At 43.1% G+C, this 21,869-nt stretch overlaps 1 protein-coding gene across 1 annotated transcript in view; it reads left to right on the top strand.

Annotated features, from left to right (window-relative positions):
• The window catches only part of WDR70 (WD repeat domain 70), a 197,018-nt gene that overhangs the window by 142,743 nt on the left and 32,406 nt on the right, over nt 1-21,869 (top strand). Inside the window, exon 13 of the mRNA XM_070411814.1 lies at nt 2,895-3,033. Coding sequence (XP_070267915.1) covers nt 2,895-3,033 — 139 coding nt within the window. The remainder of the gene's footprint in view (nt 1-2,894; nt 3,034-21,869) is intronic.

Below are 21,869 nucleotides of genomic sequence, written 5' to 3'. Positions count from 1 at the left end.
TTTGATAAGCATAAGAGAATAGAAAAGAAATTATTCACCTCTGTGTTAATTTATATATGTCTTTTAGATCTTCTAGAAAAGGGATTTGAAGAGTGACTGAGATGGTGTTTTGAAAAATGCATTTTATTTTTCCTTTTCATTTTGCACATTCTTCAGACTGTAAAACTTTGAGGTTGTGATGATGTTTGTTTTAGTGTTTGTGTATATATATTGGATGCATGCATAGGTCTTTGGGTAGTAAAAATACTTTAAGGGATTGAATTGTACTCTTAATATTGTATAAATGACAGGGTAGGCCTACATTTTTGTTGTCTTCTAACAATTTAAACTTTTTATCATCAAAGCGAGTTTTTATAGTTAGTAAGCATTATTATATACCATTTCCCTTTTTTACATATATTTTTATTGATTTCAGAGAGGAAGGGAGAGGGAGGGAGAGATAGAAACATCAATGATGAGAGAGAATCATTAATTGGCTGCTTCCTGCACACCCTCCACTGGGGATCAGAGCCTGCAACCTAAGCATGTGCCCTGGCCGGGAATCAAACCGTGACTTCCAGGTTCATAGGTTGATGCTCAACCACTGAGCCACACTGGTCAGGCCCAATTTCTTATCATCATTTACCTGGATTTGTTCAGACCATCTTGCTATGGGTAGCTGAACACTGTTATCTCTACCTTACTAAGTTGACAAGTGAGGCATTTAAGTTATTTTTCTTAGGCAGCTGAGGTGGAATTTGACCTCCATGCCCTACAGTTGGTGCCTTAACAAAATTTCCGATTTTGGTAGAAATAAAATTTCACCTCTGTATTAAATAATGACCAGCATAGAGACATGGAGGTAAGGGGAGCATCAGGTGCAGGATGCTGTGTGACAACAGCACTAACTCTAACGTGGTCTGTTGCCCATGGCATTTATCTGTTAAGACAAACAGATGGACAAACATGGATTAATAGTTGATGAGGTTTTTTGGAGCTATTAGTAATGCTAACTACATAACTTGTTTGGATCATGACTTACACTAGTCCCAATCAGTGGCCAGACCTCTAATAACAAGACCTATCTAATCTAATAAAAGACAAAAAGGGTAATTGACCGTACCTTCGCAATGCTTCCCATTGGCTAATCAGGGCAATATGCAAATTAACTGCCAAGAAAGATGGCGGTTAACCGCCAACAAAGATGGCGTTTAATTTGCATACGTAGGCACAATGATGGGAGGCGAAAGAGGAAGGACAGTGATTGGAAACCGAGGTGGCAGGCAAGAGCCGGGAGGCAGAACCAGGCTGCCTTTGATCGGTGATCGGAGAAGCCACGATGATCCCACAGCAGGCAAGGGCGGCCCCACCCTGGCCACAGCTCAAGGAGAGTACAACACGCAGTGCAGGCCAGGAGCCTGAGAGATCAACAGAGAGGGGTGCCTGCTCCAAGCCTCCACGGTGTGGCTGGGGGCAGGCCCCCAGCAGACACACACACACACAGTGCCTACTCTGAGCCTCCAATATGGCTGGGGGCAGACCCCCAGCGGGGACACACACACACACACACACACACAGAGGCACACGGCAACTGCTCAGAGCCTATGTGGCGCGGCTGGGGAAAGGCCCCAGCCGACACATACACACACACACACATACACACACACACACACGGGACGCCTGCTCTGAGCCTCTGCTGCCAGACTGTGGCCATCAGTAGGACATCCACTGAGGGCTCCCGGACGGAGGGGCAGGCTGGGCTGAGGGAACCCCACCCCCCAGTGCACGAATTTCGTGCACCGGGCCTCTAGTCGTATATAATAAAAGGGTAATATGCAAATCGACCGAATGGCGGAATGACAGGCCGCTACGACGCACACTGACTACCAGGGGGCAGACTCTCAACTCAGGAGCTGCCCCTTGGTGGTCAGTGCACTCCCACAGCGGGTGTGCTGCTCAGCCACAAGCTGGGCTGATGGGTGGTGAGTGCAGTGGGTGTGGTGGGAACCTCTCCTGTCTCCATGGCAGAGCTAAGGATGTCCGACTGATGGGCCTAACCCAGTAGTCTGCAAACTGCGGCTTGGCAAACTGCGGCTCGCGAGCCACAGGCGGCTCTTTGGCCCCTTGAGTGTGGCTCTTCCACAAAATACTGACTTCTGTGCATGGGCCACGAAGTTTCAGTCGCACTGTACGTGCGCACCCGCATGTGGTATTTTGTGGAAGAGCCACACTCGAGGGGCCAAAGAGCCGCATGTGGCTCGTGAGCTGCAGTTTGCCGACCACGGGCCTAACCCGTCAGTCGGACATCCCTCAAGTGCTCCCGGACTGCTAAAGGGATCCCCCTCCCCCAGTGCATGAATGTCGTGCACCGGGCATCTAGTTGAATCATAGTCACCAATTAGGTTCCAGTTGTGTATCCTGCTCCTCATTTTATGGTACTCGCCTGGGCAAAACTCAAAGTATTGGAGCAGTGGTGGTGGTGGTGAAAAATACTCTAAAACTGGTCAGAGTAATTACTGCTTAGAAATTAGTCATACCATGTCTGTTTGCATACAGATACTGTCAATGTCTACATGGAGTTTTTCCCAAACTCTGGTTCAAAGCACAGATTCTGGAATCAGACAGCCTAAGTTTGAATCCCAATGGCACCACTTACTTTTGTGATCTTGGACAAGGTTTATTTAATCTCCTCCTGCCTCAGTTTCCTCATCAGTAAAATGGGGATAATAATGGCTACCTCATAGGATTCTTGTGAAGATTAAGTGAATTAATTTAAGTGCTTGACTTGTTGTAAGTCCTATTTAAGAGTCACCTCTTGTTACAGTGACCTTGCTTATATTTTATTTAATTCACACAATATTGCTGCACTATTGTGGAGTCATAAGCTTATACTTACACACTCTTTTTGTCTGTAGGACTGACTGCTGTTTCAGTCCAGATGATAAACTCATAGTAACCGGCACATCTGTTCAAAGGGGATGTGGCAGCGGCAAACTCGTTTTCTTTGAGCGCAGGACTTTCCAGAGGGTGTATGAAATAGACATCACGGATGCGGTATGTAGATTTTCTCTTTCCCAGCCTTGAGAATGAAGTGAAATTTGCCTGTTAGCTGTCTTTTGTTTTGTTTTTTTAAATAGAACATAAGCCCTGGCCCCTTACAGTGCAATAGTAGTTACTTTTTTCTTCATCACAATGAACTTAATTTCTGTTTAGTTATTTGGAAGTTTAAGACATTTCAGATTTAACCTATACAACTAAAAAAAAAACCGCTTTAGTTTTCTTTACAGATTAATACGAGCACTATAATCCCAGCATTCATTCATTCATGTCCTGAGAGTGAACATGATATAATCCTATCTAATAAAAGAGAAACATGGTAATTAGCGTACGACCGCTACCCTTCCCATTGGCTAATCAGGGTAATATGCAAATTAACTGCCAGCCAAGATGGCGGCCGGCAGCCAGGCACCTGGAAGCAAACATGAGGCTTGCTTGCTTCAGTGAAGGAGGACTCCAACATTCCCCGCCTGCCTTGCCGGCCTCTGAGCTGGCAGTTTGAAACATTGTAACAAATATAGAAGCTAAACAAAACCCCAGAAACCAGCTTTCAGCCGGCCGGGATCTCAGAGCTGGAGATGATACATTGTTTTGATTATAGAACCGAAACATACCAGATACCAGGGAAAGCCTCAGAGCTAGAGCCAGAGCTAAAGCTGGCCCGGAATTAAAAAAAAGAAAAAAGAAAAAAAGGAGCAGTTGGGAGCTTCAGTCAACAGCCAGCCTGAAAGCAGCCCTCAACCCCTCACCCAGACTGGCCAGGCACCCCAGTGGGGACCCCACCCTGAAGGGTGTGTGACCAGCTGCAAACAGCCATCATCCCCTCATCCAGGCTGGCCAGGCACGCCAGTGAGGACCCCCACCCTGATCCAGGACACCCTTCAGGGCAAACCAGCCGGCCCCCAGGCCTCTATCCTATATAGTAAAAGGGTAATATGCCTCCCAGCACCAGGATCAGCGGAGCCGTGAGGCCTCCTGGCACCGGATCAGCGTGACAGGGGCAGCGCCCAAACCCCCTGATCGCCCTGCGGCTCTGTGTGTGACAGGGTGCGGCGCCCCAACTCCCCCCGCCCCGCCCCCACCCACAGGCCCTGCTCTGTGTGTGACGGGGTAGAGCCATAACCTCCCCATCGGCCCTGCCCTGAGTGTGAGAGTGGCGGCACTCCAACCGCCTGATCGGCCCTGCTCTGTGGGTGATAGAGGGCGGTGCCCCAACCTCCTGATCCGCCCTGCTCTGTGTGTGACAGGGGGCGGTGCCCTAACTCCCCTATCGGCCCTACTCTGTGAGTGACAGGGGGGAGCTCCTCAACCCCTGATTGGGTCTGCTCTGTGCGTGACAGGGGGGAGCTCCCCAATCCCGATCGACCCTGCTCTGTGAGTGACAGGGGGGAGCTTCCCAACCCCCTGATGGGCCCTGCTCTGTGCATGACAGGGGGCAGCGCCCAACCCCCTGATTGGCCCTGCTCTGTGCGTGACAGGGGGTGGCACCGCAACCTCCCCATCGACCCTGACTTGAGTGTGACAGGGGGCAGTGCCCTAACCCCCCAATCGGCCCTGCTCTGAGCCCGACCAGGGTCTGCACCTAGGGACTGGGCCTGCCCTCTGCCACCCAGGAGCAGGCCTGAGCCAGCAGGTCGTTATCTCCTGAGGGGTCCCAGACTGTGAGAGGGCACAGGCCGGGCTGAGGGACCCACCCCCCCCCCCCCCCCCCAGTGCACAAATTTTTGTGCACCGGGCCTCTAGTCTATAATAATAAAAGCATAATATGCTAATTAGACCAGGTGTCCTTCCGGACATCCTTCTGGATGACCTTCCGGACAAAGCCCGGGCTGCAAGGGAAGCCCACCTGCTGGCTGCTGGAGGGAAGCCTGGGTCCTGGGTGCTGGAGGAAAACCGGTGCTGGCAGCTGAGGGAAGGCAGGCCTACTCTTGCACGAATTTCGTGCATTGGCCTCTAGTAATATAATAATAGTGAAGATTCTCAGATTCTTTAGAAATATCTTAAACAGTGCTCTTATGTAGGTTTCTCCAGTTGTTTTAGCTCTTTGTAAACATTTGAGACATATTAAGCACTTAAATGATTCAGACAATTGAACAACTGTTTTAAAATCACCAGTAAAAAGCTTCTGTCTCTAATATTCTAGCATTACTTTGGAGTCTTAATTGTAGGCCTACATTTGCAACCATGGTACAGTTAGACAATATAGAAATAACAATGAGACCGATTCTAGATGAGTACTTAAGTTTTATAGATCTAATCTCATGACATCATTTGAAGTGTGCCAGCACTAATAATACTTTTTTTGGGTGCATCCAAGAGCCAACTAAAACAGTAGAATTAAAGAAAAACACTCTTGATTCTATCAACTTTAATCTCAAGAAATAGAATTATTATAATTGAGCTATTCTATTATGCCTCTCAATGACTGTGCATTTCAGTCTTATTCATGGTATTGTGTTTTTAAATTGTAAGTTAAGTGGAAATGTAATAAATTGAGGAGTGCAGGGATATGATCACACATTTAAAGGCATGCTGGGTTTCTGTAGTGCACAGAACATGCTGTCTGCTGTGTAGCTCCGAGTTGCTTTTCTAGATAGATCTTTTTTTCCATAGCGCTTACCACCACCTCACCCATTGTATATTTGTTTGCTTTTGTCTGTCTCCTGCCACCAGGATGTATAAGCTCAGGAGGGCACAAATTTTGTCAGTTTTGTTCACTGTGACATCCTCAGTGTTTAGAAGAGTGTCTGATATACAGTGAATGATATAAAGTCGGCCCTCGGTATCCATGGGTTTTGGAACTATGGATCAACCAAGCTTGGGTTGAAAATATTCTAAAAAATTGCATAAAGTTGATCTCCAAACGTTTCAGTATAACAACTATTTACATGGCATTTACATTGTATTGGGTTTTACAAGTAATCTAGAGATGGTTTAACGTATAGGGGAGGGTGTGCAAATACTGTGCCATTTTATGAAAGGGACTTGAGCATCTGTGGATATTGGTGTGGGGGGTAGGGGTCCTGGAACCAATCCCCCTCCACCCCTGGAAGGATGACTACATTTGGGAGTGGAGGTGAGTAATGTATATTGTGGAGCACAGGTGTCCTTGGAGAGTGAGGCAGGAGAGAAGTATCAAGAGATGGAAAAGCAAACTGACCTTAGACACCATCACAAGAAGGTGACATTGTGTTTGGCTTTTTTTTTTTAAAGCTAAGGAATGGCACTAGGTTTTAAAACAGTTCTAGGGTTTTAAAACAGTTAATTTTTACTGAAGTGTGAAGGTTAGATTTATAATATTCGATGTTAATTTATATATGAATGCTGAAGTTTATAACTTGGGAGACTGGATCAATGTTCTGAGAAATTAAAGAAAAGAAAAGAAAGGAAGCAGGTTTTTGAAGAAAGACAGCGAGTTCTGTTGTGGGTATGTTGAACCTGAAGTACTTGTAGGATGTCTGGGTGGATGGGTGGATGAGTTTGGTGCTTAAGAGAAAGAAAACAGTTTTGGGAGAAGCATTTATAATTTATAGTTAAAATGTTGGTTGCTGCCTGGCTGGTGTGGCTCAGTGGTTGAGTGTCAACCTATGAACCAGGAGGTCACACTTTGATTCCTGGTCAGGGCACATGCCCGGGTTGCAGGCTCGATCCCCAGTGTGAGGCATGCATTGATATTTCTATCCCTCTCTCCTTCTCCCTTCCTCTCTGAAATCAATAAAAATATATTTTCAAAAAATATTGTTTGCTGATGAGTTAGATTAAGGAAAGGGCGTAAAGGAGAGAGAAAGTGAGCCCTAGGAAGCCAGAGCATTTAAGGGATGAGCAGGTGAAGAGGAGCAAACAAAGGAGCCAGGTCAGAAGCAACTCCAGGGGTCCTCAAACTTCGGCCCGCAGGCCACATGCAAATACAAACATTGTATTTGTTCCCGTTTTGTTTTTTTACTTCAAAATAAGATATGTGCGGTGTGCATAGGAATTTGTTCATAGTTTTTTTTTAAACTATAGTCCGGCCCTCCAACGGTCTGAGGGACAGTGAACTGGCCCCCTGTTTAAAAAGTTTGAGGACCCCTGAACTAGACCATCTACTGAATTAGAAAAGCCACCGGCAGATTTGGAGATCCATCTTGATAGATGGATGAGAGAGAACTTCAAACAGGGACAAACCACATACCTTTCAGGGGCCTTTTAAATCATTGATTTAGGATTTGTTTGTCTTTTTATTGTTGTTAACATCAGACAACATTATTTTCTGTTTATATAGTAGAATGGTATGTTAAAGAGACTTTAAACGGCCTCTTTGATCTGTTTTCTCAAGTTTTAAGTCTTCTTAGAATGAGAGAAAATAAACAAATGCATTCTTTGGGGTGGATAAGGGTTGGGCACTTTAGTGGTGTGCTTGATGGCTAGGCACAGGCAGTGGTGGCCTTAGGTCTGTCCTAGATGTATCCATTTACTGCAATAAAGTGTGATTGATTGTATTATTTGTGCACCCTCTTCTAAAACAAAATAAACTCCCAGATAGTTATGTTCTAGAATGCTAAGCTCAACATGTATATGGAGGCAAACATTGTTTTCAGTCGGGGGTATTAGAATCGACATAATTAGTTTCCTAATAACTAATAACTGTCCTACAATCTTCACAATAAACAGCTTTTAAAAATATATAACAATTATACTTCCCATATTTATTTTTGAAACAAACTTAGAAAAAAAACTGGTTATAATTTTGCTATCTGTATTGTCATATGCTCTGAAATTTTTTTCCCTCTGTTCAATGTTGAGATTCTCAACTCTCTTCAGTAAGAGATGGCAAATGTTTAACATTTATTTTTTTTACTGTATGCTATTTATACACATTTTATAATTCTGTTGTAATTCTTTTTAGATGTTTTCGTTGTGTTTCCTTAAGTTAAAGGAAACACGTGCATATTCCTCACATATCTAATTCTTTGTGATTTGAGTGGTGTGATTAGCCTCTATCTCTGATGAATTCCAGAATATAACTTGAATCTTGAATTTACACCTTCACTGTCGTTTTTGTGGAAGATGGGACAGACTTTTTATATTGTGTAAAAGGCTTTTATTACCCTACTAGAGGCCTGATGCATGAAATTTGTACAAGAGTAGGCCTTCCTTCCCCTGGCTGCTGGCACCAGCCCCCTGGCACCCGGGACCTGGGCTTCTCTCACAGCCCCGGCTTTGTCCAGAAGGTCGTCTGGAAGGACATCTGGTCTAATTAGCATATTATGCTTTTATTATTATAGATGTTCTGTGATAAAAGTATAGGAGTGAAAGAATGGAAAAAATATAATTTGACCCTTGCCGGTTTGGCTCAGTGGATAGAGCGTCGGCCTGCGGACCAAAGGCTCCCAGGTTCAGTTCCGGTTAAGGGCACATGCCTGGGTTGCGGGCTCAGTCCAGCATGTAGGAGGCAGCCAATCAATGATTGCCTCTCATCACAGATGTTTCTATCTCTCTCTTCCTCTCCCTTCCTCTCTGAAATCAATAAAAATATATTAAAAAACAAACAAAATATAATTTGAAGAAGATACATCAATTTAAAAAATTATTTAGAAGAAACATGGAAAATTTTCAACCTTTTCAAAATTACTGTTCTTTTAGGGAATGCTTTAAATAACATCATAAACTATTATTAGCTTAGTAACTTTTTTTATCAAGCTATAATTTATTGCAGAGTGGCTAATAGAATTTCCTTTTTAGCTGCTATAATTCAAGGGATGTAGTTTATGCAATTGATGAACATATTACCATTTATACACTTTAGCCCAAGCATAGTGACATAAAGTTGTTTTGACCTGGTGTTATTTAAGATGGTGGCCTCTCTACCTCAGTTGCTTTTGACAATAATCTGAAAATGCTTTTTTAAAAAAAAAATATTGTTTTTATTGATTTTTTTACAGAGAAGAAGGGAGGGGGATAGAGACTTAGAAACATCAATGAGAGAGAAACATCAATCAGCTGCCTCCTGCATACCCACCACTGGGGATGTGCCCGCAACCAAGGTACATGCCCTTGACCGGAACCGAACCTAGGACCCCCCAGTCCACAGGCCAACACTCTATCCACTGAGCATTTCCTTGGGCAAAGAGAAGAAAGGTGGAAAAGAAAAGCCAGAAATTTCACACTGGATCCTGACTTCTCTTCTGATTTGTTTGTTTGCTTACGTACTTACTTTGGTGGGGACCCCTGTTTCTGTGAACATTGACTGAACAAAATGAGGAAAAGAAAGAGAAAAACTAAACCTTTATTTTTAAAACAGCTATAGCGTCTAACACAACTGATGTAGCAGAGGAGGGGAATTTGCTCTATTTTCAACTACTGTGCCTTTAGCATTTCCAAGTTGATTGAGAATCCTAGTACCAACATAAGAAATATAATAGTAAAGGTCTTTTAAGGAAGAAAAAAAATTATTTGTGATTACCTAAAGAATATTTGATTATCTTGAGGAACATTATTTAAAGCACTGAAGAGAATAGATAGCAAAGAACAAGGATGTATTAGATAGTTGCCTCTTTTTACTTATTTTCCAGAATATTCCCTGTGGCTAGCTGGCACGGCCATGGCATACTCAGCCCCAGGGCGCCTTATGTGCCATGCCAGCTCAGCCTGGTTCAGTGACCCTGAGAGGAGGCGGTGAAGGATGGAGAAAAGAGAGACAAGAGAAGAAATCTGGGTCTGGGTGGGAAGCTGCTGGGAGAGACAGCGCCAGCGCCCACAAGCTGTGTCTTTATTTTATAGCCAGATTCCACGAGGCAAAGTAAGGGCGTGGTCAAGATGTTTATAGCATTCTCGTAAGTTTTGATCCTACTCAATTACATGCACCTGAACTCTATCAAGCCCACATCACTCAGGGGCCACGTGTTTGGACCATAGGTTCAAGCTTACAACTATAGCTGTTGGCTATCATTGTGCTGGGAGGGCTCTGCCCTCCACGCTGGGACTAGCACGTGGCAATGAGAGGACTGTGCCCTCTTATTAGTCCGAGGCTTGAACCTGTCCAAACACTGTAGCCGCTCTCCACATATCCCCCTTTTCTTTTGTTTTTAAGCACTTCTATTTACATCATCAAAAGCTCTAGATAAATTATTCAGCATTACTAAAACATAACTTCTGGCTATTTAACAGAACAACCACAATAATATTAATGTAATACAGCAACAAGAGAGAACAAAACTCTGGCTATTAATAAAACAATAACAAAGCAATGCCAATGCAAAACCAAACTAACATTTTCCGAACTATTTCTTCAAAATAAAAGTTTCTTTTGCTGCTGCTTTATATCTACTCAGAGTCCTCAGATTTGGCTGCGCTAGACTTTACAGAAGACTGGCAGCTAACCAATGCTAGCATAGCCATAAACATGGCTGAAGGAGTAGCTTCCACTCCTTGCTTTTCTGCCATCTGCTGGGCCTCAGTTGTTAGCTTCTTCAGCTGACCCCATGTTGGCACCTCGGCCCCTTGTGTAGCCTTCATTTTCTTTTTCTTCCTCTTTGCTGTCATTGGGGCAACTCTCAGTCTTTTGAATGGAGGGACAAGGAGCTTCTCTGGGTCCATTGTGATGATGCAGGTAACGCTCTGGCACCCAAATTGGCTGCACTGCTCCTTCTGGAAAGATACAAACACAACCTCTGCCCCACATCATTATTGGATCTGGTCCAAACCGTCGTCCAGTTTGTGCATCCTTCCATCGGGCCAACCCGGCGGAGGCTATTGTACTGGAGGCCCAATGCCTTTCGGCTGCTGTATGGCCCTCTGCATCGCAATTCAAAAAATTTAAGGTATAAAGAGCATGACTGAGTTTGTTTTGAGGTGACACATAACATCCATCTCCCTCTTTTTGTTTAGTAATTGTATCTTAAGAGTACGATTGGCTCTTTCCACTATTGCTTGACCTTGAGGATTATAAGAGATACCAGTTTTATGACAAATTTGATATTGCTGACAAAAGTGCTAAAAAGCAGAACTAGCATATGCCGGTCCATTGTCTGTTTTTAGCTCTAAGGGAGGTCCTAGTACCACAAAGGCGGCTAAGCAATGATTGATTACGTGCTTGGTGCTTTCCCCTGTTTGGGGAGTCGCAAAAATAAAGCGGTATATTAACATATACCCATCTCTGCTTACCAAATTCCGGGACATGGGTGACATCCATTTACCAGATTTGATTAGATTTAAGACCACCAGGATTAACCCCTAACGATTATACAGGGCGATGAATTACACACTGAGTGCACTGTTTAACAATTGACAAGCTTGCTCCCGAGAAATACGTAACTGTTTGCGCAGGGCAGCAGCATTTTGATGATGAGGGCTGTCCTGGCTTCCTCTGTCAAACAGCGTGGGGATGTCGGAGATGGATCTCCCCTGAGTACTTGAAATACTCGAACCAATTCTTACGCAGCTTTTAATTTGTCTCCTAATAGGGTCCATTGATCAACCCAGACAGGGGTATCTGTAAGTCAGGTAATTTTAGCTGCTGTGTGCTGGGTCGGAGAGATGATCAAGGCCCCTGTTGAAAATTCTGGTAACCTGATCCATGCCTCCCATTTTGAACGGACATTGGGATAGACGAGCGCCTCTCTTGCTGATTCTTTCCTCCCCCCTTTTGGGGGTGAAATCTTTGATTAGAAGTAACAATGGAACTGGGACTTGTTATTAAAACCTCCATCTGCTCTAGCATCTCCCGACCCCATAGGCAAATGTTGCAATACATAAGGTTGAAAATAGCCTGTATTTCCATCTGGATCTTCCCATTGAAGCAGTTGAGCACTCTGCAAGGGTTAAGTAACATGCCCTACACCTTGTAATTCAGAAGCTGTGGGGTTTAAAGGCCAAGCCTGTGCCCAAGTCTAAAAGCAATTGACTGACACATCAGCTCCGGTATCTATAACCCCTTTAAAAGGCTTCCCATTAACCCTTAGTTCTAACTCAGGCCGGCCCTGTGTGACTATTCTTGCCCAGTATACTGCGTCGCTGGACCCAAAGCCTGCTGTACCACGGGCCGACCAGTTAAAGGCCGCCCTTCTGGGTAGTAGGACAGAAGGATAATTTGTGCTATATTTGTTTCTGGTAAGACCTAAATTATAGTATTAATTTTCTGTGCCATTACTTTAATTTCTCTAGTATAATCCTGATCTATCACCCCGGGGAGAACTTGAAACCCTTTCTTTTTTTTTTTTTTTTTTTATTGCTTAAAGCATTACAAAGGGTATTACATATGTGTCCTTTTTTTCCCCCACCCTTGACAATACCCCGGCTTCCCCTACACCCCAGTGTCTTATGTCCATTGGTTATGCTCATATGCATGCATACAAGTCCTTCAGTTGATCTCTTACCCGCCTCCCTCCTGCCCCCCAACCCTCCCCGGCCTTCCCGCTGCAGTTTGACAATCTGTGTGAGGCAGCTCTGCCTCTGTATCTATTATTGTTCAAAAGTTTATAATGGTCTCTATTATCCATGAATGAGTGAGATCATGTGGTATTTTTCCTTCATTGACTGGCTTATTTCACTTAGCATAGTGCTCTCCAGCTCCATCCATGCCGTTACAAATTGTAAGAGTTCCTTCTTTTTTACAGCAGCATAGTATTCCATCGTGTAGATGTACCACAGTTTTCTGATCCATTCATCTACTGATGGGCACTTAGGCTGTTTCCAGATCTTAGCCATGGTGAATTGTGCTGCTATGAACATATAGGTGCATATATCCTTTCTGATTGGTGTTTCTGGTTTCTTGGGATATATTCCTAGAAGTGGGATCACAGGGTCAAATGGGAGTTCCATTTCCAGTTTTTTGAGGAAACTCCATACTGTCTTCCATAGTGGCTGCACCAGTCTGCATTCCCACCAGCAGTGCACAAGTGTTCCTTTTTCTCCACATCCTCTCCAGCACTTGTTGTTTGTTGATTTGTTGATGATAGCCAGTCTGACAGGTGTGAGATGGTACCTCATTGTTGTTTTGATTTGCATCTCTCAGATGATTAGTGACTTTGAGCATGTTTTCATATGTCTCTTGGCTTTCTGAATGTCCTCTTTTGAAAGGTGTCTATTTAGATCCTTTGCCCATTTTTTGATTGGATTGTTTATCTTCTTTTTGTTAAGTTGTATGAGTTCCCTATAAATTTTGGAGATAAGGCCCTTATCAGATATGACATTGGCAAATATGTTTTCCCACACAGTGGGTTTTCTTGTTGTTTTGTTGATGGTTTTTTTTACTGTGCAGAAGCTTTTTATTTTGATGCAGTCCCATTTGTTCATTTTCTCTTTAGTTTCAAGTGCCCTAGGAGCTGTATCAGTGAAGAAATTGCTTCGGCATATGTCTGAGATTTTGTTGCCTTTGGATTCTTCTAGAATTTTTATGGTTTCCTGTCGTACATTTAAGTCCTTTATCCATTTTGAGTTTATTTTTGTGTATGGTGTAAGTTGGTGGTCTAGTTTCATTTTCTTGCATATATCTGTCCAATTTTCCCAACACCATTTATTGAAGAGACTATCTTGGCTCCATTGTATGTTCTTGCCTCCTTTGTCAAATATTAATTGAGCATATTGGTTCGGGCCGATTTCTGGGGTCTCTATTCTATTCCATTGATCTATATGTCTGTTCTTGTGCCAGTACCAGGCAGTTTTGAGAACAGTGGCTTTGTAATACAGTTTGATATCTGGTATTGAGATCCCACCTACTTTGTTCTTTCTCAGGATTGCTGCAGCTATTCGGGGTCTTTTTTTATTCCAGATGAATTTTTGGAGAGTTCATTCTAGATCTGTGAAGTATACCGTTGGTATTTTAATGGGAAGTGCGTTGAATTTATAGATTGCTTTGGGTAGTATGGACATTTTAATGATGTTGATTCTACCAATCCATGAACACGGTATGTTCTTCCATCTGTTTATGTCTTCCTCTATCTCTTTTTTCAACGTCCTGTAGTTTTCTGAGTAGAGGTCTTTTACGTCTTTAGTTAAGCTTATTCCTAGGTAGCTTAATTTTTTTGGTGCGATGGTAAATGGGATGGTTTTTATAATCTCTCTTTCTGAAAGTTCACTATTGGTGTATAGAAATGCCTCAGACTTCCTGGCATTATTTTTGTATCCTGCTACTTTGCCAAATTCATGTATCAAGTCTAGTAGTTTTTTGACGGAGTCTCTAGGGTTTTGCACGTACAATATCATGTCATCTGCAAATAAGGGCAGTTTCACCTCCTCCCTTCCAGTTTGGATGCCCTTCATCCCTTCCTCTTGTCTAATTGCAATGGCTAATACTTCCAGGACTATGTTGAACAGGAGTGGTGAGAGTGGGCATCCCTGTCCCGTTCCTGCTCTCAGGGGAAATGGCGCTAGTTTTTGTCCATTGAGTATGATGTTGGCTGTGGGCCTGTCATATATGGCTTCCATTATGTTGAGGTATGATCCTTCCACTCCCACCACGCTGAGAGTTTTTATCAAAAATGGGTGTTGGATTCTGTCAAATGCTTTTTCTGCATCAATTGATATGACCATGTGGTTTTTTTCTTTCAATCTGTTCATGTGATGTATCACGTTTATTGATTTGCGTATATTGTACCATCCTTGCATCCCTGGGATAAATCCTACTTGGTCATGGTGTATGATCTTTCTGATGTACTGCTGGATCCGATTTGCTAAGATTTTGTTGAGGATTTTGGAATCTATGTTCATGAGGGATATTGGCCTGTAATTCTCTTTCATTGTGTTGTCTTTACCTGGTTTTGGTATTAGGGTGATGCTGGCTTCATAGAATGAGCTTGGAAGTGTTCCTTCCTCTTGAACTCCTTTCCCCAGTCTATCCCAAGAGACGCGGCTGTTTGCCATGCGGTCTCCCTCCGACCCTCTGGGCTCAGGTCTGGCAAACTTTCCTGCCCAGATCCCTGGTTTTTAACCTTTCCAGGGGAGCTCTGCCCTTCCCGGCTGCAAACCGTCTCACCAGCTGAGTAAATTCGCCAATTCGGGGTGGGTGTTATTAGTTTCAGCTGCTTACTCTGTTTGCTCCCGGACAAGACCTGGGACGCGTCTGCCTATATCGCTGCCATCTTCCAGACTCTGAAACCCTTTCAATGTTAAACTGCTCCTCCCTAAAATTAGCCCCATGATGCCTACGGGAAGGGGACTGTACACAATTTTATCCGTGTTTGTACTGACATTGAACCAGCCTATGTGCAAGGAGTGTGCCACTCCTGTGGCAATGGCCTAAGGCCCTATTTCGGGGTTAGTACATATTGGGAGGTAGGATAGAGATCCATTCCTGTGCTTCCTGGGGTGGTACAGTAAAGGCTTCGGACGGTTGGCTTTGGGACTGAGGCGGCTGGAAAGGCTGAAGTGGGGTCAAGGATATGGCCCCTACTGTTTGGTGGGGCCGGGGCTGGCCCCACTTGAAGTTTCCCTGCCTATGGGGTATTGAAATATTAATATCAGTCCTGGAGCGGCATTCATTTACCCAATGCTTTCCTCTCCTGCATTTTGGGCATAGTCCAGGCTGCCTGTTTTTCACTCTCCGTAGCCTTTTGACTTCCATTTCTAACATTACAGTTTTTAGCAACATGTCCCAGTTTACCACAGTTAAAGCATCTCCCTTTCTTTCCCTGCAATACCTCCTTTAACGCGGCAGCCAATACCACTCCTTGCACATAGGCTGGTTCAATGTCAGTACAAACACGGATAAAATTGTGTACAGTACCATTCTTCCTGTAGGGATGTAAAGCCTCTTGACATACTCTATTTGCATTTTCAACAGCTAATTGTTTCACGAGTACCATTCCAGCCTCAGGGTCAGTCACAACCCTGCCCACATCCTGGAACAAGCAGGCCACAAAATCCTGGTATGGCTCCTCAGGGCCCTGGCTGATCTTACTTATGTCTAAAGACTTTTCTCCTTTCGTTGGCAGCTGCTTCCAGGCTTTGGTGGCACAAATATTTATCTGCTGATAAACTTGCATGGGGCATACTAACTGAGCCTGCAAAGCCCCATGAGGTCCAGTGCCCATGAGCATATCAACTGTAACGGGTACCCCATGAGCTTGGTTTCTGTTAGCCTGTTCCGCTCCGAGCTCTGCCCAATTAGACTTCCATAGTAAGTAATCTCCAGGTGAGAGACAAGCCTTTGCAACAGTGTTCCAATCACCAGGAGCCATAGCTTCCTCTAATATTGTATCTAGCAACCCCAGCACAAAAGGGGAAGTTGGTCCATACATAGAAGAGGAAGTTTTTAACTCCTTCAAAGTCTTAAAAGGTATAGACTGATGACCACAGAGTATCTGACCTGGATTCTGAGGATCAGGCTGCTCAAATATAGGGTATAGACCAGGGGTCCTCAAACTACGGCCCGCGGGCCACATGCAAATACAAATATTGTATTTGTTCCCGTTTTGTTATTTTACTTCAAAATAAGATATGTGCAGTGTGCATAGGAATTTGTTCATAGTTTTTTTTTAAACTATAGTCTGGCCCTCCAACGGTCTGAGGGACAGTGAACTGGCCCCCTGTTTAAAAAGTTTGAGGACCCCTGGTATAGACTGAATCCTAAAGTATCTTCCCCAGCCTGCCTGGCCTCATGCAGAGACCACTGGAGTCGAGACAGAGACCCCACTCCTGTTTTTGCTTGTTTAGGGGGCGACCAGAGAGGCTTATGAGTAACAGTAAACTTCCCGAGTGCTTGCATCAGACCCCCATCATCCCAATCCCGCCGGCATTGTTCCCTCGCTGCCTCCTCCTCCAATTCTCGTTCATTTTTGGGAGGAAGCACATCATCTAGAGGGCTCTCCCCCTCAGGAACGGTAGCCCCAGGGACTGGAAGAGGCAGTGGAGGTGCCGAGGTATAGGTGGAGTCGGAAGCCTCTGGTTACCTTCCACTATCTGTCTTACATCACCTGCCACATTCATCCATCCCTTTTCGGGAGTGGGATCTAGGTAGTCCCGAATCAGGGACCACAAACTGAAGGTAGAAATGGGAATTTTCTCTGGACCTTCAGCTATATAGCAATCTCTAAGTTGCTTCCCTACCTTCTCCCATGTTTCTACATTTACCTTTCCTTCCTCAGGAAACCATGGGCAAGTCTTCTTTACAATATTTAACAAATCAAGCTGTTGCTGTCTTACAGAACAGCCTTGTGCTCTGAGCATAGCTTTAAGCATAGATACATATACATTTTTTCTTGTGATCCTGAATTTCCCATGTTTTACACCGAGCTATTTCCAAACCTCGGCTCCTTACCTTACTTTTGCTTTCAGCTTTACTTTTAGTTTTTTACTTTTTCTTTCTGCGTGCACCTCACTGGAGCCTCCTTTCACCTGACCACTGCAGTTCCCCTGAACTCAGTCCCTGTTCAGGCGCCAATCCCCTTCCTATGAGAAATGAAATCTAGATTATGCCCTTTGTGTTCTTTAAAACAACCACTCAGAATGTCAAGTATTAGGAATCTTCTATCAGTTTGAAAACTTACTAATTTTTTTCATGGAGCCACCTCTACAGTTAGAGAAAGTATATATTCTGGATTTGTCTTCCCACAACTTTATCAGTTATTTTCATCTTCATCAGATGGAGAAAAGTGAAATAAAATTATATTGTTGTTAATGTTTACTCTGGCCTTTCCTAAAAGATAGGGAGAACTAGATGTTTTTACATCAGATTTATTTATTTATTTACTTACTAACTACAAGCTGTATTCATGCTCCATACTATTATGGGCATTGGATGAAAAATAGATAATTATTGTTAAAATTATGTTAAATAAGTTACAGTTTATATATTTACCAGAAAAAGGGAAAATTTATATTTAAGATCCATATGTCTGATTATAGAGATAGCCTACTACATATGTTGAGGAGAAAGTGAGGTCCATATTGTGTAAAAAATGATTTACTAGTATTTGAAAAAAATTTCCATGAAGATATCAACTACGTTTTCTTCTTTATTTAATTAGGTGAAGTTCTGAAGAGAACTTGAGTTTACATTATTTTTTCTCACCTTATAAGGTCTAATTCTTCATATATATATTTCAATGAGGACTATCAGATTAGCTTTTTATATTTTAATTGCATTTTTCTGGTTATAAAAACAGTACATATTAAGTCTAAGAAATTGACGATGAATGTAGAAAAGATCATTAAGAAAGTGCATATCATATATAATCACATCACTCATAGAATAGTCCCAGATGTGACGTATAAATTAATAAATTTTGATGTCCAAGAAAATTGTGTTAACATATAAAATGGCATACCATATAAAGTGAAAATATTATCACTTTTATTTCAAATAAAGAATTTTTGTGTTCTTATTAGGAGAGAATATTGATATTTTAAATCCAAAGAGATTGACGAGGAAAAGTAAATGGGTATAACAGGGCCATTGAGTAATAGATCCTCCCTGAAACTAGCTACTTACCTGATTTATAAGTGTAAGGAGCATGCTGACCATTCAGACTACAGTCGTCTTCTGTTATTTGTGCATATGTAGGAGAATAGAAAGGCCATTCAAATGAATGGATATTCCAGGAGTTCTCAGAATTGGCTTTGGAATGTATCTTTGTTCTTACATTTGAATATAGATATAACTAACCTGAAAATTGACTTCAAACAAATGAAGCTATGCCTGGGAAAGCTTGTCTCTGAGGAAGTGAGGAGCTTACCTGTTCTTCCGTTCGTACTGGGAATAGGCTAATGATCTGTCTTCCTGATACAGTCCCAGGCCAGGCAGAGCTGCTCCTCTCGAGAAGTTTTCTAGAAATGAGTCTGGGGTGCCCTTGCACAGTCAGGGTTACACAAGGACTGGTACACAGAGGGGACTTGAACTATCGGCGGACCAAATGCCAACTGAAAATAAACTTGAAAGAAAGACTGTATTTGGCATTTATCTGCCTTCTAAAATGCAGTGAAACCTTCTTAATGGGTAGCACACGGGGATGGAAAAAAATAGGCTTTGAATTAACTTTCCATTATCTGATTTTTATTAAAGAGCAATCAGGCAACTGGTTGACCAGGGAATAGCAGTTGCTTTGAATTATGTATTATTTTGAATAGAGAGATATCAGCTGGATGAAATTTTACTGTAATCCACTTTTTTAGGAAGATTAAATAGTGCACATTCTAGATAGATCCTGATGAACATACTTATGTGTAATAGAATATGTATTTTCCCCCAGTGAAGAGGTAAGACAGTACATTATAGGTATAGGGAGCATTTGCTCACTGAGAACTGAAAGGCAGGGTATGTGAGCGCTGGTTGTATCCTTGGATTCTGAGGTGTATGAATATTTGATAGGGAACCTGGGAGTAAGTAGGTGATGGTGGCTTTTAAGTGGAAATCTGCCCATATAGAAGTTACATGGTTATTTCTCTAGCACCGCCCTTTCCTGGGTCCAGAGCTAGCTTCCAGCATGGCTGCTAGGACAGTGTTTTACAGTCAAGAAGCACGGCCATCAGTCAGTACTACTTTCTGTACCGGTATTTTCTTTAAGCACTGATGCCATTGGGCTAAATGAAAAACAATATTGCATTTTTGCTGCTTTCATGATTTGGGTTCCTGAGCCCTTTCTTGGGGTTTCCTGAAGTAAGCAGCACACACACCAGAGCTCAGTTTACGCAGTCAGTGGAGTCCAGCTGGTTGCCCTGCTGACTAAGCTTCGCAGTGCCCAAGGGCTGGCTGGCTGGCTGCAGGGCAGCTTGATGAAGTCACTTCTCATCCTCAGTGCCCCTAAAGGTGTCATGTGATGGATGTCCCAGGGCAGTAGTGTTCAGGATTTGAAGAGTGCCCATCTGCAGGCACATGAGAGCAGAGAGAAGAGAAACTGTACATTCCATGGTGCTTTAACTGTTAATACCTTCCTTATGGAGTCTTAAACTGTTCTAGTTAGGGGAAAATGACAGGAACTAGTTTAGTGCTGATTCCTTCTTTTTATTTAAAAAAATCACACAGTACAGTTGATCTCTTTTTAAAGTATACAGTTCTGTGCCTTTTATACGAGTAGAGTCTCAGAGCCCCATCGACACAATCAGGACAGAAGGAGTTCCCTCACCCCCACACACATCTTTGTGCTCCCCCTCTAGTCACATTCTCACCTGTCCCCCCGCCCCACTCCCACCCCGGCCCTCACTGATCTGTTCTCCATCCCTGTAGTGTTGCCTTCTCAGGAACGTCTTGTAAGTGCCCTCAGACAGGGCGTAACCTCAGACCGCCTTCTTTCTGCAGAATGAATGCCTTTGAGACCCATCAAGGTCACTTCTGTGAATCAGTAGTTTCCTATAGCGTATTGCTGAGTAGTTTCCTGTATGGTACAGTTTGTTTACCTTAAAGGACATTGGGTTATTTCCAGTTTTTGGAGATTATGGATAGAGCTGCTATAAGCGAATATCTATATCTATATATATAAAAGGCTAATATGCTAAGTGTCCATCTGACCGGTAGCCATGATGCATACTGACCACCAGGGGGCAGACGCTCAATGCAGAAGCTACCGTGGCATGCACTGGCCATTTACAGAGAAATGGCACCATGGACCTGACACCCACAAAACAACACTTGGCTTCCCCCAAGTGGGACACGTGCCCTGCCACCACCCCAGAGCGACAGCTCACCAAATTGTAGCCAATGCTGCTGAGACCCCATGGTGTAAAATGTGGCCCACAGCCCAATCCATCCCGGAACGGTGGCTGTGGGTGCTGGGTAATGACATCATGTAGCAATGCTTGGCTTCCTCTCCCTAGAAACTAGCCTCCTTGGAGTTTATTCAGTTCAGGAACATGACTTGCTTTATAGCTGGGTGCAAACATTTTACACTTTAATCAAATGTCTATGAAGCGTTTTCCCATGCCTCATCTCATTTGATCCTTTCAGAAGTCCTGGTGTAGGTAGATAGGAAACTCGATGGAGTCCTATTTTCTTTTCATTAGCCGGAAAACAGAGATTTAGAAAGCTTAGAAACTTGACCTGACTGAAAAGTAGTAAGAAATGGTGGACCTTGAAAATGACTTCAGGTTTTCTCACTGCGCAGAATATAGTCAAACACTGCTGCAGTTAAATATTTTTCCCTTCGTTCTCCCTGCATGATCTATAATAACAATCTGCTTCATGTTGATATTTACTGCTGTGTTGCTGACAATTACCTGAAAGAGAAGATGGGGTGCTTCACTTGGCTGGAAAATGTTTAGCTAAATCAGAAAGCAGGTCTAATTAAGCAAGTTTATTCTATATCTATAAAAGGCTAACTTGACTCACACATGTGCAATACATGTAAAGCTCTCACTGGTGCCAATCGCAGGTGTGTGTTTCGATCTGTCATTGTAGATTGTGAATTTGGTTAACACTTCTATTATAAAGAAAGGGCAAATAACGATATTAAAATATTTCTTCTAATTAAGTTCCTTTCAATGTGCACAAATTTGTGCACTGGGCCACTAGTATATATATAATCATAAGTTTTCATAAACACCTAAGAGTAGGCTGGCTGGTCATATGGTGAGTGCATGTTTATTTTTATAGGAATATGCTAGGCCAGTCTTCAGAGAAGCAATAATATCTAGCATTCTCACCCACAGTGCATGCATTTTCCACTTTCTCTGATCCTCACCAGCATTTCGTATTGTTGGCATTTTGAACTTTATATGTTCTAATATGTGTGGTGCAGGATCTAATCATGGTTGTAATTTGCATTTTCCTAATGGCTCATGATGCTGCATATCTTAATGTATTCATTTTCCATTTTTATGTCGTGTTTGGCAAAGTACCTATTCAGGTTTTTTTTTTTACCATTTTAAAGTCAGGTTGTATGTTTTCTTACTGTTAAGTTTTGAGAGCCTTTTATATATTCTATTGC

This window comes from Myotis yumanensis, unplaced genomic scaffold (assembly GCF_028538775.1).
Source record: "Myotis yumanensis isolate MYYU_CA2020_CCGP unplaced genomic scaffold, mMyoYum1.0.hap1 SCAF_4, whole genome shotgun sequence".
NCBI lineage: Eukaryota > Metazoa > Chordata > Mammalia > Chiroptera > Vespertilionidae > Myotis > Myotis yumanensis.
This window is presented reverse-complemented; position numbering and strand designations above follow the sequence as displayed.